At 37.3% G+C, this 18,351-nt stretch overlaps 1 protein-coding gene across 1 annotated transcript in view; it reads left to right on the top strand.

Annotated features, from left to right (window-relative positions):
- The window catches only part of LOC122796791 (dynein axonemal heavy chain 5-like), a 2,204,633-nt gene that overhangs the window by 1,433,863 nt on the left and 752,419 nt on the right, over positions 1-18,351 (top strand). Inside the window, exon 53 of the mRNA XM_044065521.1 lies at positions 5,582-5,788. Within this exon, the coding sequence (XP_043921456.1) occupies positions 5,582-5,788 (207 nt within the window). The remainder of the gene's footprint in view (positions 1-5,581; positions 5,789-18,351) is intronic.

The following is an 18,351-nucleotide window of genomic DNA, read 5'->3' as shown; positions in this document are numbered from 1 at the left end:
TACTTACTTATTACCTTACCTATGAAGCATACTTCTCCATATCTTGTGGACATATGGACCATGCAACCACCTTTTCTAACAGTTCAGGTTGGCCTATCTGGGACCACCATTTCTCCCCCCCCCCCCCCCAAGGATGGGGAATCCAGTCTAAGCCATTCATTCTCACCCTCCACTGTCCTGGTCTTCTTGCACTCTGCTAATTAAACAAATCAGGTCTTCTATGCTGTAGTCAAGGCTTTATTCCTCCATACCATGGAGGTGGGTAATATAGTGTGGTTTTGTTTAATTAACTTGTATCAGCTTTACTTTTAATGGCAAGGTCTTCAGTCAAAGTTAATGCTCAGTGAGGGAGTATTTAGGCATGTTGGCATTTGAAAGTATTGTTTAATAAGGAAAATGCAAATGGTAGCAATTTTCAGATTTTGTTAAACATTGGCTGCCACTCATCTTACAATGAGCGATGTAAGAATTTACTTATGATCAGAAGTAATTTCAACACAAATAAATTGTTTGGATTTTACTTGATATTGTTTAATAGGTTCATAGGTTCATAGGTTGGTACTAGGCTATTGGCCCTAGGGCCTATACAAGCCTAGCCATAGCAATTCTCTGGCTATTTCTTCCCACACTATTTACTTCCCTGAACCCCTGTCTTGCAGGACGACTGACGTGATCCCTGGGGTGAATTTCCTTTCTCCCATTCAATCATCAAGGTTCCTTTTGAAGAGGGCCAAAGAGGTGCTCTGCTTGACATGTATGGGCAGTCTGTTCCAGAGTCTGGGGAGTCTCTGGGTCAGGAACCTATCCCTCCAGCATGTTTTATTTATTGTGGTGACATGGTTTAGATCCCTGGAGCATGTGGCTTTGAGGAATTGGGATTTCTTTAAGTGTAGCATGTCCAACAGCTCTGGGTTTGACATGTCCTTGTATGTTAAGCAGAGATCACCTCGGAGTAGACGATATGTGACAGAGTATAGCTGGAGTTTTTTAACGTGGTCAGCATAGGGCATCTGCTTTAGGCTTATGATTCTTTTAGTGAGGTATTTATGTGGCCTTTCCAGTTGTTGCAGATGTCTTGAGAGGTACATACCAAATGGGGCATTGTATTCTATAATGGGTCTAATGAGGGATGGGACAATGATCTCTCTTTTTCTGGAAGAAAAGCCTTTACTGATGAGGTGTGCCACATAGAAGGATTTCCTGACTGTTGTGGCAATGAGGTTATTGAAGGTGAGACCACTGTTCACCTGTGTCCCTAAGTCTCTTATCACACTTTCAGTGTTTAGTGTACTGCCACCTATGTGGTAATTCACGGGTACATGTTTTTTCCCAAAGTGGATAACTATACATTTCTTGGCATTGAGCTTAAGCCCATGGCTCTGGCACCAAGCATCTGTTTCTGTAAAGCCCTTTTGTAGGGTATCAACATCATTTGGGGATTCAATAATGGCTCCCAGTTTGCAGTCATCTGCAAACTTTGTTAGCCAGAGTCCCTTAGTGTTGGCCTGTAATTCAGAGAAGTAGATGCCAAACAAGAGAGGTCCCAGGACTGAACCCTGAGGTACTCCACTTGTCACTTGTCTGGAGCTGGATTTGGAGTCAGCTACTTTTACAGTGTGGGTTCTGTCAGTAAGCCCGTTGGCAACTCATCGAGTGACGTAGGGATCAATGCCCAGCTTAGTAAGTTTATCTATGATTCCAGAGTGGGGGATGGTGTCAAAGGCCTTGACGAAGTCCATATAGGCTGTGTGACTGCCTTACCCTTGTCCACGGCTCTGGAGACTGATTCGAAGAAGTCAATCAGGTTCTGGAGACAAGATCGGCCTTCACAAACCCAAACTGGGTGGGGTCCAGTGTTTTAAGGTTGCCAATGTCTTTGTTTATAAGTTCCATGATAATACATTCCATGGCCTTGCAGATCAGGCTCGTCAGACTGATGGGGCGGTAGTTCCTGGGATCCAAGGTGGATTCCCCCCTTGTGCAGTGGGATAACTGTACTTGTGTGCCACTCAGTGGGCATGAAGCCTGAAGTGAGGGTATGATTAAACATAACACTTAGTTGAGGTGCCAGATAATTTTGTAGTTCATGTAGTACACAGCCTGGGATGTCATCTGGTCCCATGGATGCTGTATTCTTAGCTTTGGAGAGTGCGTTTTTACCTGTGTGGCCGTTATTACTGGAATTTGGCAATCTTCCGGTATTGAGATGGGCCATTTAGGGGGAGAGAGGGGGGTGAAGTTGGCACTGAATCGATCTGCCAGGATATTGGCAATATCCTTGGGATCAGTATATTTAATGCCATTCTGTTGTAGCTCAGAGCAGATCTGAGCATTGCCATGTAGATTATTGACATAGTTATAGAATGCCTTGTGGTTGTCTTTGGAATCTTTGGCAATTTTATTTTCATAACTAGCTTTGGAGGGTTTTATGAGGGATCTCAGCTTCTTACTGAGGCTGGTAAGGGAGTTTTTTGCATCCTGGGATTTTCCTCTTTTCTGCAACAGTTTCTTCCTTTTGTTGTAAAGTTTGTTTATGGCAGGATACCACCAGATTGGCTTCCTTTTTTTGGAGGAGAGCATCTTAGTTCTATATGGGATGGCATGATTCATGCATGAGTGGATGTGCCTGTACAGTTCCTTAGTGTAGGACTCAGCAGTTGAATAATAAAGAACTCTGTCTTCCAAACCATAATATACTTATTTAACTTCAAACCAAGACAAAAACTCACAAACAGCAAACGCTCTGCACATCCTTCACAGACCAAGTTTTGTGTATAAGAGCAGGTCCAACCTGAAAAAGTTGTTGTGGTATCCTAAGAAAGGTAGGAAGGCGAATGGTTATGATACCTTTGGTACAGTTCCTTGTACTAGTTGCAATTTTTACCACTTTATAAATTCCAGTGGTAATTTTGTGCACCCCTTGAATGGCATGAGTTATGAGTTCCATGTCTCTGCAACTTGCCAGTCTGAGCATGTAGTTTATCTTGCTACTTGTGTAGCATGTGATGGATTTTATGTAGGCAAGACAGATAGAAAACTCAGGGACAGGATACGTGAACACATATATAAAATTAAAGTTAAGTCCACAGTCAATGCACTATCTAAACATGTATTGGAGAGAGGTGACACACATATGTTCACCTTCAGAGTCATAGAGATGTTATTTACAGGTCCTAGAGGTGGTGACACTAGGTACCGTACTGAAACACAGGAGGCTAAATGGATAATTCGGTTTAGGGCAGACTTTTATCCAGGTCTTAATGATACGGTACCCCTGAAACCGTTTTTGAAGTCTAGAAGGCTTAGATAGAAACAATTGTTCACCAATTGGTGAAGATCATTATATATTGTGTATAATAGGCACATGAAATTTGTGTCCTTATGTAATGAGAGTATTTGTTAGTTTGAGCATATGTTCCCATCAGTATTTATGTATTTGTATATTAAAATATGATATCTTTTTTACATATATCCTTACATGTATTTCTTTATATATATTTTTTATAGTTTTTATTTTTATTTTTATGGTGATGCAATTAATGTTTGATAAGATTATGATCTTGCCACTTTAAGGAAATGTTTGAATTCAAGTTTCTGGTGCCTTTTTTGCTATATAAGGAGTTGTTATCAGTGATGCATTATGGTCTGATGAAGCCCTGCTGTGTGAAAGCGCTTACTGGATTTATCTGTTTGTTTCAATAAAAGACTTGCACTGGATGGAATTGCTGCCTTTGGATGTGTTTTAAAACTTACCAGCTGTGTTTTGCTCTGATACCTGTTTTATAATTTACTTATTAATTTACTTCATTTAATCATCTGTATAACTTCTGTATCTCTGTACTGATTGTTTATACATATGTTAGAAAAATAATGATCGGCTCATAGAAAATTCAAAAATCAAATTTAAGAAAGAAACATAATACTGATTACATTTTGTCTTTAGAAATAGTAGAATATGGTATCTATGTAAAATGTGTAAAATGAATTTCATGTATGTATGCATGTATGTGTACGTATGTATATATGTGTATGCATGGGTGCATTTAGTTTCATTAAATGTTCACATTATGCATGGTTTTTAAAACAATACATTTTTGTTTCATTTATATGGTGCACAAACCCCCCCAAAATAATCATTTTTATTTTATTACTTACAATTTCTACTTTTGCTTCTACCATGCCTTAGCTATCTTTTTGGAAGCATTATACCTGAATGTCATTTATTTCTTTACTGTAGCAACAGTAATATATTTTTTGGGAGAGAGTGCATAAATGCATATTCCTATGTATGTGATGATCAACTTTTATAAGTATTAAGTGTTTGAGGTAAGATGGTGTGCCAGATGATATTAGATAGGCAGAGATTACACTTCATAGTCGGGCAAACTATAATACATATAACTCCATATATTCAAATTTAAGTATATCTGAGTCTGTCTGTGTGTTCCTGCGGTATGCTGGGGATGGCTGAGGACTCCACCACATTTTAGGCAGCTAGAGAACATTTTCAGTTTACATAGTTAGAGATTTTTGTTTATGCCCTTTACAATCTGTTTCAGTAAGGATCACATCAAACAAACTAGTTTATCTGTGTACATTCCATTTGTCAACTACACAGTTTAACAATGGCCGGCATGACTGTGGATTATTACTGAAAGCACAGTGCACTGAGTGGCATTTGAGTTGACATGGGTTTTGCTGACTATAGCACTTTTGTGATGTCAGATACACACTTTGGTTGCAGTTGTGTGATCATGTAGCTAGAATACATATTTTTTATTTTTTTTTTATTTAACATTTGTTGACTGGGAAAGTCCGACTAGGTTCCACAGAGCCTTTTTTCAGCGGAGGCCCGGGGAGAAATGCTCCAGATGCATGTCTTTGGAATGTGGGAGGAAACCGGAATACCCAGAGGAAATCCACGTGAACACAGGGAGAACATGCAAACTCCATACAGAAGAAACCCCAGCCGAGAATCAAACCGGAGAACATCTTGCTGTGAGGTGACAATGTTAACCACTGCACCACTGCGCCACTGAAAGGGTAGTACCCCCATGTCAGCAGCTGTGGAGAGCAGAACCCCCATGTAAAGCAATTGCACCTCTGGTTTGTGCTGTCTGTGTATGTTAGTGTTATGTTTGGTTGTGTATATGTATGAGAATGTGTGTTGGGTTAGTTATTTAGGTTTTGTAGCTGGTGTGTTTGTGTGTGTGTGTGTGTGTGTGTGTGTGTGTGTGTGTGTGTGTGTGTGTGTGTGTGTGTGTGTGAGTGTGTGTGTGCTTTCTTTATGTCTAATCAATGCAATTTTATTTTCATCTCAGTTTATTCTGTATTGGAACCTTAAAGCTATAAGTTGTGAGTCAGGAACAGAACTATTTTCTGGTTAATTAGAGAATTACAGAAGTATTAAACAGTAGTTATTAAGTTGTTGTATCCAGTTGTTCTATAGAAATCTGCTGACTAAAGTAGAAATATGTCAGTATTTTTAAATGTATATGCTGTGTAACTCGTGCAATGCTTATTGTTACTTGTTATTGTACCAGTACTAATATAATTTACTTTATGTTTTGTAAATTTGCAGATGTTGCCAACTCCTGCTAAATTCCACTACATCTTTAATCTGCGGGATCTTAGCCGTATCTGGCAGGGAATTTTAACCGTTACCTCAGAAGTCTGCCAAAATACTGATGTAATAGTGTCACTCTTCCAACATGAGTGTTCAAGGGTCATTGCAGACAGATTTACCAATCAACAGGATAAAGACTGGTTTGAGAGCACCATGAACAAGGTATCTACTTTACTCTTCATTCATTGAAATTATTACAGCACCATTTATAAATGTATGTCTGTATAAAACATAGCAGGGCGGTTCAGTATGATGACTCAGTATGTGCATAGAGCCCAGGGTTATTTCAGCCTCCAGTTTTGAAATTCCAACAGGATCTTGTAGATCAGAGTGTGTGTTGTACCTTTAAGAGTCATTCCAGTCTATCGGCATGTGCATATAACTACTGAGCCTGTCAAGCAAGACTGCCATTTTGAATGCGCAGCCAGAGTGAAAGCATGCATGTGTGTAGCCATCAGTCAGTTTGTTTAGGTTTTATGTCCTATCATCCATCCTGATGTGTGTGTGTAATAAAAAACTTAAACAAACACCCAAATCTCATTGTCTTACCTGAATACACAAGACAAGTGACAAAGTGACATGGTGTCAAAACCATGAGGCGCACAGTCATTAATGGAGGAATATACGAGTGGATCATCTGAAGCTCAAACAACTTTCAAACAGATCAGAAACGAATTTCCAGGTACTAAAACTCGCTTAAATGACTTTTTACACAACAAATTCAAAACAAAGCACTCAAAACACTCAGGATGAATTTCTAATTAAATGAAATGTTTGAAACTGCAACCTATTGATAAAAATATCCAACAAATGCAACAACCAGTGCAACCACCATGGCTGTCATAAAATTAAAAGTTTAATACTCAGTATCCTTCATCAGATCAAACCTCCCATCCAAACAATTCTCTATTTAAACACTTCACCAGTGAATGAAAATCATTGTAATAAACTATAACCCTTTAGGGGTGATTTGATAAGTAGATTGTTGTTAGATTTTCAGCCTATAAGTTACCCACCCAGTTCATCTCAGCTGTCTCAGTAACATTCACTAAATCTCCTCCACTTGCATTCTCATTAATGACCTGTAGGGCTGGCGTCTTGTTGTTGTTTGTTTATATTGATAAAAATATTCAAAATACTTAAGAAAATGCTCAAAATAACTTCCAAATTGCATAAAATGTATAAAAGAGGGGAAAATGACCATATTTTTTCACTATGTGTTTCTTTTTCATATTAACTAAAGCTATTGAAAGTATCTGAAGTGTGCAAAGTGCTGACAAGTGTGTGCAGTATTACAATACAGTTATTTCACAAAGTACAATCATTTCAAAAAGATTATTGTGCAGCTGACTATTATTACAAGTACCTGGTGTGTGTTTAAAACTTTTGGTATGGCAGAAGGATTTCGTAAACCTGGTCCACTTGTGTTTGATAATAATGTTGCAGAAATGTGGAGAGTGTCTGAGGAAGAGTACGATATTTTCATACAAGCTGCTTTTTCTGACAAAAGGTATACAAGCAAATGCATGTATTCTGCTTAATGTAGGTGGTTCTGAAGCCATTGAAAGAGAGCATTCATTTGTGTGTGTAACCGCTGTGTTTGGAGGGGAGGGGGAAACCACGATATTGCGGTACAAGCTGAAACAAGGGAAGACCTTGAGTGCTTAAAAAGTAAATTTAAAAAAATATGCAACCCCCCCCCAAATGAATGTTACAATGGAAAGACACATATTTTACACAAGAGATCAAAACCCTGGTGAAACTTTTGCAGCATATGTAACCGACTTGATTAATGAGGCAAAAACGTGTAGATTTGGTGATCTAAGAAATGAGTTGATAAAAGACTGGCTTGTGTGTGGTATTAAAGATGATGTAGTGAGAAAGATTTTGCTTTGAGACAGTAATTTAACTTTAAGCAAAGCCATAGAGATTTGTAAAATATATTAGATCACAGAAAAAACACATGAATATGGTTACAAATGAGAAAAGCATGCTTGCAGTGTCTTCCAATGCTAATGTTGATGGTATGCAGCACGAGGCTAAGAGATACAGGCCTAAGGGCATGCTCGCTAGAACAAAATCCAGAGAAGCTTTAGTAAGACCCAGAGCACATGCAGCAAAGCAAAGGGGTGACACAGCAAAACGTGAGGCAAACCTCATAGTCAGCTGTCATAATTGTGGAGGTAGCCATGAGCCCAAATGAGAAAAGTGCTTAGCTTTTGGTCAGCAGTATTGCAAATGTAAAAAATGGAATAATTTCAAAAAGCTCCGTTAATCAAATGGGGAACATACTTTTATAAAAAGAGAGTATTCAAAGAAACATGTTGATCAACTAGAAAGCTGTAATGCTCCTTTTTATGTTGATGGTGTGTCTGTGCTTGATGAAAAGGTCAATGTAGTAGATTTGTGGGCAAAGAACGAAGTATTTGTACTGTTCTGATTAATGGAAGACCTATAGAGCTCAAAGTAGATACTGGTTCAAAGTGCAATGTTATGTCAGCAGAAACATTTGCTAGAGTAAAAGATGGAGAACAACTTGATTTAGTGAAGTGTGTGAAGCATGTTGCTTATAGCGGTGAAGAAATTCATACTGAAGACTTAGTACTGCTTTCATGTTATTCTGCAGAGAGCAGCTATGACTTGCAGTTTTACATAGTCAAGAGACATATACAGTTATTATTAGGACTCAAGGACAGTTTGAAAATGGGACTGCTTTCATTTAATAAAGAAGTCCACAATGTGAGCATGAGTAATAACAGCGCAGGTTTCACACAGAATTTTTTTTCTGATTATGCTGATATGTTCAAAGACAAACTAGGCAAACTCCCAGTTGTGTACTCCATGAAGTCAGACCACAAGTCAACCCAGTTGTCAGATCAGCACGGAAAGTTCCAGTAGCTATGCAGAACAGAGTGAAAGCTGAACTACACAGAATGGTGCATTTAGGAGTAATTTGTCCAGTAGAGGAACTAACTGAATGGGTATCCTCCATGGTAGTAGCTCATAAAAAAAGCTCAGATGACATTCGAATATGTATTGATCCAAGAGATTTGAAAAAAGCACTAAAACGACCTCATCATCAAACATGAACAATCAAAGAAGTTGCTGCTGTTATGCCAAATGCCACAGTTTTTTCTGTCTTAGATGCAAAAAGTTCATTTTGGCAAATTTGTTTGATCAAAAATCTTCATTGCTAACTACTTTCAATACACCGTTTGGAAGATACAGATTTTTGAGAATGCCATTTGGGATAAATTCTGCCAGTGAAGTCTTTCAACATGCGACGGAACAAATTGTTTCTGGCTATGCATGTGCTATTATAGTAGATGATATTCTAGTAGGAGGCAATGGTGAACTCGAGCATGATAGAAATGTTACGAAAGTTCTGGAATGTGCTCATGAAGTGAATCTTAAGCTGAATCCGCAGAAATGTAAATTCATGCTACAAGAAGTTACTTATGTGGGTCATTTGTTTACTAGTTCAGGCTTACGACCAGATCTGTCCAAGCAAACAGCAATTCTTGAGATGCCAGCTCCAGACAATGTCACCTCCTTACAGCATTTTCTTGGCATGGTCAACTATTTGGGCAAGTTCATTTCAGATCTAAGTGAACTTTCAGCACCGTTAAGACAACTGACATGCAAAGATGTAATCTGGTCCTAGTTGGAACAACATCAAAGAGCATTTGATGTCCTGAAACAGAAAATTGCCAGTCCACCCACGTTAAGATAAGTTTGGTCTTGTTGCAGTCATTCTTCAAGAGGGTAGACCAGTAGCCAATGTATCGAGAACTCTAACCCAAACAGAGATGCAGTATGCCCAAACAGAAACAGAGCTTTTGGCAATTGTGTTTGCATGTTTGATATTCCATGATTTTATTTATGGCCTACCTATTCAAACAGAGACTGACCACCAATCTTTGGTCACTATTTTGAAAAAGCCAATGCACACAGTGCCTGCGAGATTGCAATGCATGATGTTAAAATTGCAAAAGTACACTTTCAAAATGGTCTATAGAAGAGGCAAACTTCTTTATCTTGCTGATACTTTGTCCTGATCATCCAAAAAAAAAAACACCGAACAGCAGGAAAATGAGAAACCTGATTTTAAAATCATGGAAATGAAAACTGTTTCTTCCACATATCTTGATGAGCTTAGAACTCACATAGATTCAGAGTCAATACTTCAGAAGCTCAACCATTTTATCAGTCAAAGATGGCCATCAAAGCAATCTTGTTTACCAGTAGTATTTTCCTTACAGGGACGAGATCTTGATGGAAGGTGGTATCATCATGAAGGGTCCAAAAGTGGTAGTTCCAACATCCTTGCAGCAAGAGTATATTGAAATCTTGCATTGTGGCCACCCAGAAACTGGTTCTGCCAAAAGAAGGGTGAGAGGACTAGTATTTTGGCCTTCTATGTCAAAGGACATTGTTCTGTTTGTAATGGTACTAAACCGCATCAACAAAAAGAACCACTTCATCTAAACCAGATTCCTGAGCTACCTTCGTTGACAGTAGCTGCCATATTTTTGAGTGAAATGGTCAACATTACTAGGTGTTAGTAGACTCTTATTCAACTCAAGATTGACCTACTTCCTAACTTCCAGTACTGTCATTACAAAGTTGAAAGAGACATTTTTCTGTCCATGGTAGTCCGCACAAAGTCATTTCTGATGATGGTGCACAGTTTACAATTCAGCAGTTCAAAAGATTTGCTGAAATGTTTGTATTTTTTCATGTTACTAGTAGTCTTGATTACTCACAATTTAATGGCTTTTTTGAAAGTGTAGTTCAAAGTGCGAAACAGCCGTTGAAGAAATCCAGATGAGACAGTACTGATGTTTTTCTAAATTTTCTTAATCTCAGAAACATGCCTCGTGATAATTTACTTGGTTCATCTGTTTAGAGACTTATGTTGAGACAAACCAGAACCACACTACCAATCAGTAAGAATGTGTTGGTTCCATGTGCTAAAAACAACAAAGCAGTAAAAGCTCAACTTCTAAAAAAGCGTATGTCCAAAAAGTTCTACCATGACAAAACCAGCAAACCTCTGAATTTATTGAAAGAAGGACAGAGAGTGAGGATGCAGACAACAAAAGGATTTGATCGGACTGGACTTGTGAAACATTTGTGAGAGGAACTGAGATCGTACATCGTTGAATCACAAGGGATGGCATTTAGGTGGAATTGGAAACATTTATTACCAGTGTCTGAACCAGTGTTACAGCATCTTGTCTGTAATGTTGAGACTAATTCTCAGAGTGGTTTGTCCAGTGTTCCTGTTCCAGAGAGGATTTCATTATCTGTTCCTGTTCCTGAAAGTATCCCTGAAAATCCTGAAGCAGAACATTCCTCAGTGACTGTCCTTGTTTCTAAACCCAGTTCTAATTATTATATTACTAGGTCAGGTCATATCTCAAGACCCAATTCTAGATACACAGCAACCTGGACATGATAGTTATTGTTTATACATGGCTGCATAATTTGTCCATCCTGATGTGTTTGTGTGTAATAAACAACTTAAACGAACAGCCAAGCCTCATCTTCTTATCTGAATACAGAAGACAAGTGACAGTTCTACTACTTGCACACCTTCCACTTTGCAGTGAAATGAGTCACCATGTACGAGCTGTAGGGCAGTAGCATCCTGTATGTTTATTCCTTGTAACATTAGTTATTTGTCTCTTTGACTCATGTTTAATTATTAACTGGCATTTGTTTACCAGGAACGTCTGATTCAGCTGTGTCCTTTTTCAGTGGAGGCCCAGAGAGAAAAGGTCCATTATACAGATATTATAGACACCATTTGCACTGCTTCATCATTTATAGTCAGTTTCATTCTTGTACAACAGCTCCATTATTCAGATATCCTTGACATCAGTTATACGATCTGCAAAGAGTTTCCATTAAAAAAACAGCTACATAAGTTATATAACAATATATATATTTTTTAATACAGGGAGGTCTATGCAGTGCAATATTATCAGTATGCACAGATTTTCAGGTTTTACATAAGAATATTTCTTAATATAAAGACTTGTTCAAAATTTAGGACATAGGAAGATAAAGAGCAGCCCAAAGAAAGGAAGGAGGGGAGAAATCACAAGAAAGCTAAAGGAGATGAGATGGTAGAGGAGGGGATAGTTGTGATAATAGTGCATTCCGTTTTGTGCAGCAGAGAGTTATAGTGCAAATTCATATAGCTATATTAGTAGCAGTTTAACCAGGGGTGGTGCAGGTGAGTGTGTCAGTGATGCTTTAAGCCTTGGCTTTATTTCACAGTAACAGCTGAATCAATTTATGGTTAACAAATTAAGGATAATTAGCAGCATGTTTTTGAAATGGCATGTAATACTGTCTTATTTGTAGCTATGACACTACAAAGAAAAGCTAAATTTCTCATGAAGCCTGTGACATTCAGTACTGGGGCAGGTTTTCAGCTTAAAGAACCTTACAAAATTCCACTGAATTAAAATAAAGTAACTTTATAGCTAGGAAAATAAGACAGATATATACCTATACGCATAATTTAGCTTGTCATCAAAGTGCACTCAGTTTGGTAGTTATAATTTACTTATTATTCTTATATATTATGTACAAAAAAGCAAACGAAGTACAATAATATGGTCACTTTTTGGGGATTACTTTTGCACGTTTACAATTTGCAACTGAAAACAGTAAAGACAGAGCAGTAAAGTCTATCCTCACCTAGCTAGGTCTGAAAAGATCAAGCTGTTGTAAACATCAGTCATGGTGGTACAAGGCCATTACTTATGGTTGGTTTGTCTTTGTCATGTTCCGGATAACAAGGGTACATTGATCTAGAACAGAAGTCCAAGATTTACAAATGACAAATGTTTTAAGATATCAGTAGTCATTCAAACGGAAAATAAGGGAGTTTTTATTCTTCACAAACTATGAAATGAATTTCTACAGGAGTGAAAAAGGAGTTATGTGACTTGCTCAGCCTATCAGACTGTGCAGGTGGGTATGGAACAAATCAAAAGGAGGACTACAGGATATAGCTTGCTTGCAGTTTGGTGCTTTAACCAGCAACATTATACAGCTTAAACGTCTAAGCACAGTGTAGTGTTAATGAAGGAAAATATTCTGGAAATGACAGATACGAAAAAAAAGATGCAGTTCTGCAACTGGCACAGTCTTCAGATGTATGTATTATGCTGCTAAATGAATATACTTTGCACGTGTACCTCTTCTTCAGTGGCTTGGCAGAAGAGATGTGAAGAGCTTCATGTGTCACTGTACCTCCTCCATTTACTGCATGGGCTGTAGTGTGGACTTTGTGGAAGTGTACAGAATTTCTGCTGAAACACTAAAGCAAAGTGTGCCATTTCTTCACAGGTCTGGTATAATAACTTAGCATCTTTAATATATATATATATATATATATATATATATATATGTGTATGTATATATATATATATATATATATATATATATATATCTATATATATGTGTATGTATATATATATATATATATATATATATGTATAAATATATATATTTATATATATATATATATATATATATATATATATATATATATATAGATATATATACATATATATGTATACGGTTCTAGTGAACTGGATTGACTGTAGCAAAATGTCTATGGGCATGTTCTGAGCATTAAACTTGGAGCAAGCAAACTAAAAAATGTTTTCTGTGGGAGGGGGATCGCCCCTGCACCCATTAGCCACCCTGTAAATTATTTATTTATTTCATATCTGAGATCAGAGAGTCCATGGAGAAAGTGCATGTTCTCCAACTCATGGAATTGTGAGTCTCATACATCTGTCGATAAAACAAAGGTCAATATTAAGAAATTTCAATTGTTATAATTAAGACCATATGATATATACACACACAGGTATGTATGTATATATATATATATATATATATATATATATATATATATAGCGAGAGAGAGACCTTCATACATATATATATATATATATATATATATATATATAAATATTCATATACATATACATTCATATATGTATCTACAGACACACACACATACACACACACATACACACACACACACACACACACACACACACACACACACACACACACACACACACACACACACACACGCAGTTCTGCATTTTCAGTTCTTAGCTCTGCTGCTTGCTATGCACAGTCTCTGCATATCCTCCCAACACCATACAGGTTTTCTTTTTGTGCTCCGGTTAATTTCCAACTCTCAAAGACAGATAAATTGGAGTTCATCAAATTAGACATAGGTATACATATAGTGTATGAGGAACTGAGTGTGTTCATTCTTTGATAAACCAGTGGCTTGTCCAGAAAAGGTTTTAATGCCTTACACCCATGGCTGATTGTGTCCCATAACCTTTGAAAGATAAAGCAGGTTATCTTAAAATGGATAGTTAGAAGATTATTTTTGAAGAGTGTTATTTCTCCTTATAATAAGGGGAAGTTTATTCCGTAATATTGTAATGTGTTGTGTAATGTATTTGTCATAGTTTTTGTTATTGACATTTGTTTTTAATATAAGATTCCCCCATTTGGTGTTAGTTCTTCCAGCAGTCTATTCAGGGTATAGACCATGACTGGATCAAACATTGCACTCTAGACCATGCAGAGTTTAGCTCTAAACAAAGCATAAGAAATGGAATATCTTGACAGTTTCTTAAGCCTTTCTGAGCAGTTCAAATTTCCTTTGATTATTTTTATTTATTTATTTTTATTAGTAAGACATTATGGCACCTTTTCAAGTTATTACACATTAATTGTTAGAAGGCTACAAAATAGTAATGTCTTTCGGCTTTTCTTGGTTAGGGGTCGCCACAGCAGAACTCCTGTCCGCTAATGATTGGCAGTGGATTTTTAAGGTGCTGAGTTGCCAGCCCGATGCCCATCCTTCAAAGAAGGCACACCCATTCACACATGCACCTACCTGCATGTCTTTAAACTTCACTCGGCTGTGGGGAGGACATGCAGACTCCACACAGAAGGTGCTCCAGCTGAGAATCGAATGGGAGAACCTCTTGCTGTGAGGTGACAACGCTAACCGCTACACCACCACGGTATTTAGAACACTACAAAATGCTGTATTATATTTAATAAAGGATTGGATCAGCGAGGTATAAAGTGATACAACAATCTCCCTGGAGTGACAAAATAGGATAAACTAGAGGTTACCAAGCTGAATGTGCCTACAGCTCCAAGTTGGCAAATAAAACTGCTCAAGCTAGAATTTTTGCCAAGACTGAATTAAGCACATGCAGCTTGGAGAATCAGAAGTCAGAAATAGAAATACATATCTACCAGTACATACACATAATAAAGATAGAAACACGCTATCTGCCCGTGCATGTGCAAAAAAGGCTGAGGAAGAAAAAAAATATCTGCTGAGTTATAGGGATCTGTTTAATTGTCAATGTGAATAACCATAATCTTACATCAGCATCCCAGATCAACAGTAAATGCATGTCTGGCATATGTTGACTGCTCTGTTTTCCTACATATGGCATTCCATCTAGCCTTTCTTGTATGTCATATCCCACATACTATACTGCCTATCTCAGCAGAGGGCACAAACCAGGAGTCTGTGTAGTATACAACACTGGTGCCACAAATGCCAAATCCTGGAATACGTAAGTTGATCAACAGCAAAGCTGTCTACTCTGTTTTTCAGATCGGCAGTTTTCTCAGAGAAGCAACCTGTCCACAGACTCCCTTGTAGGGAACTTTGACCCCTCACCAGAATTAATACAATGAACACAGAGACTGCTGCACCTTAGAGGAGCATGCCAGGGCTATATTCACGAGGAGGTGTAATGTATGTTCATTAAAACTAGCAGTCAGAATTTCAACTCACTCCCATATATTGTTTTCTTAACATAGTATGTTATATTTATATTATGATACTGTAGAAAAAATGGCATAGCTACACTCTGCCGAGGCATTGCCCATTAACCATTTCTTCTTTGATTTTGTAATGTTTTATTTTGTCATGCTTTGATGAAACCATGGTGCTTGGCAGTGTTTTCTTCTATCACACTTCCTCCCTTTAGTATGGAGTTGATATATATAAAAGGGTGTTTGGGCAGTGAAATCCACCACATGGATGAGTGCACAATTATTTTTCTTTTTTATGTTTTTTTTTTTAGTTACTCTTGTCAGCGTTGAAAAAAAGAAAGAAAGAAATGAGACTTGCTGTTGGATGAGTCAGTCAAATATATGGTTTCTCTCTTTTTAATTTCTCCAAATATTTTGCATTTCTAATGCCATGAAGAGACTGGGCCCTATTCTTAAGTCAGAGTACAAAGTTCATCAAATTAGCATTGTTTTAGTCTTTAATGCTAGCTAAGTACACTTCACAGCATGCAGAATTGCCTCGTTCTGCAAATCATACGGGGTTACATATATTGGTAGCATATCTCATTATGATTGTAAATTCTTTATTATTAGAGCTTTTGCCCCTACTTCTGTTGGAACTGTCTGAGTATCTTTCTTTCACATTGCTCTTGTTTCTGCTTGCTAATTCTGGCATTTTATGACTTTGTGTCTCTCTGTGTGTAGGACACTCACTGGGTGTAGCAGTTTCAGTTATCAGTGCTACTATTGTCTTTTTTCCATGGACCACTATATCTGGTTTTCTCACATGTACTTTTTTGAACTGCTGATAATGGTTGATCACATGTGGTATAAACTTCATCATTCTATGCAGTGCTTTGTAGTTCATGTTTGCAATGCTTCCCAGCTGCTTCTATTTTGTAGTGTTTGCACAATCCCCAGTGTAACAGCCTCACCACATTATTGTACCTTTCAGCATATAGACCTTCTGCCATGAGTGCATCATACCCAGCAGCAACATGTGTGACAATTTACAGTTTTTTTTACAGATCCAGCATTTGTCTGTTTTTCACAAATTTTCAATGGATTTTACAAATCAACTTGTATGTAGTCCACATTCCTGGACTGTCGTCATTATCCTTTCATTTTTGGTTTCAATTCACCTCTCCTTAACCATACCTGTTCCAGTCCTGGTCAATATGACGTTGTTCCAGGAGATCTCTTTACTTATCACTATATTTATGGCTTGTCCAAATTTTTTGTTCCTCCTTATCTAATCCCTTTCTTTAAATTCTTTCTTTTTTTTGGCACAGTTGTCTAATTTTTGTTTACTTATAGTGTGATTTCCCTAACCAATTGACATTAAAATACTTCTGCTAAACTAAGAAATGATGTCATTTTAGACTTCTCCTCCTGTTTTAAAACTTTCACTTTGTTTTGATTTGTTGAGGTCAGCTGATAAATATGCAGTCCCACGAGTGCAGATCTCTACATGCCATCAATTTTGAGGAGGTTCATTCCTCCTTTAGAACAAGGAATATATAATCCTGATGTACACTGATTTTATTTATCATTTAATAAGTCTGAAGAATTTTTCTTGTTGTATGCCCAATTGATCCTTTACTTTTTGGGGTCAATTATTTACTACAAAACTGTAAGTTACAAGAGGAATAGCAAATTGATTTAAGGCTTGGACTTTATTTCTAGACATCAGTGCAGTTTTCAACATCGGTTTTAGTATTCTGAAGTATTTTTGAGCTTTATTTGTATTTGTTCATGTTTTATTGTTGTTCCTTCATCTATTCCCACATATTTAGCTACTCCCTCCTGGTCAAGCTCCTTTATATGATATTCTTGTCCCAAGTTGATATTTTCTTGGTGCTGCATTTTCCTGTTTTAAAAGTTACTTTTCCACATTCTATCTGAGAAAGTTTTAACCATTTGTACTTGTGCTTCAACTCCTCGTGATGAACTGTGCAGTTTTAAGTCATCCATAAAAAGTAGATGAGAAATCTTTAAACCAAGTAATTATTCTGAGAGCCGAATTATAACTATGTCCTAATCTGTTAAGCCAACAGTTTAATGGTTATCTCTTACTTTTCTTAACATTAAACATGCAGTCACACTTTTCAGTTACTTGTTCCTGCTTTTCTCTGCAGGACAGTCATATGTCGCTCGCTGCCTGGAATCACTTCATTATAGAGATAAGAGTTATCTATGGAAAACTTGTCACAGTACCAAAACTCCAAATAACCTTCAATGCTTTAAGGAAACTAAATTTCTTATGGTTAGAAACATTGTTTTCTTCACCTAGAAAAGTCATTCAGCAAATCCACTAGACTGTTCCGACTGGAATTGACCAAAACCTGGCCCCTAGAAAAAGTAACCATTCCCTTGTCATTGCAAATCAGTTTTGTCCATTCCTTGAGATTATTCTAAAAAAAAAATCTAGCCTACCTTGTGCCTTTTCCATCCCTTCCATTGCAAATAATTATATCCTTTCTGGCATGTATTCTGCTAGCTGGTAGAAGTTCACCATCATCTATCTGATTTGAAAATGACAACTGACTGTCACATCACTCTGCTGTCTACTCACAGTTCCAATCAACTGGTACATTGTTGTGGGACTTGTTATGATTCTTTGGAAAGAAGCTACTAATGTACCTATCATGAACTGAAGAAAATCTGTGGGACAGTATTTTATTGTGTTGCCTTGTTTTCCCAGCCATCTTTAATGCTTTATAAAGTCATTCATTTCTAACTGTCACAGTTATTAAATTATCAGCATTTGCTTGCATACTTGCAACTTGATTGCTGGCCTCATTGAGGTTCAACTACTGACCAGTTAACTGATAGTACACATCTGA

Source organism: Protopterus annectens, chromosome 3.part0 (assembly GCF_019279795.1).
Source record: "Protopterus annectens isolate FY-2018-M chromosome 3.part0, PAN1.0, whole genome shotgun sequence".
NCBI classification, from domain to species: domain Eukaryota; kingdom Metazoa; phylum Chordata; order Ceratodontiformes; family Protopteridae; genus Protopterus; species Protopterus annectens.
The sequence above is the reverse complement of the archived record's forward strand: the minus strand, read 5'-3'. Positions and strand labels throughout refer to the sequence as shown.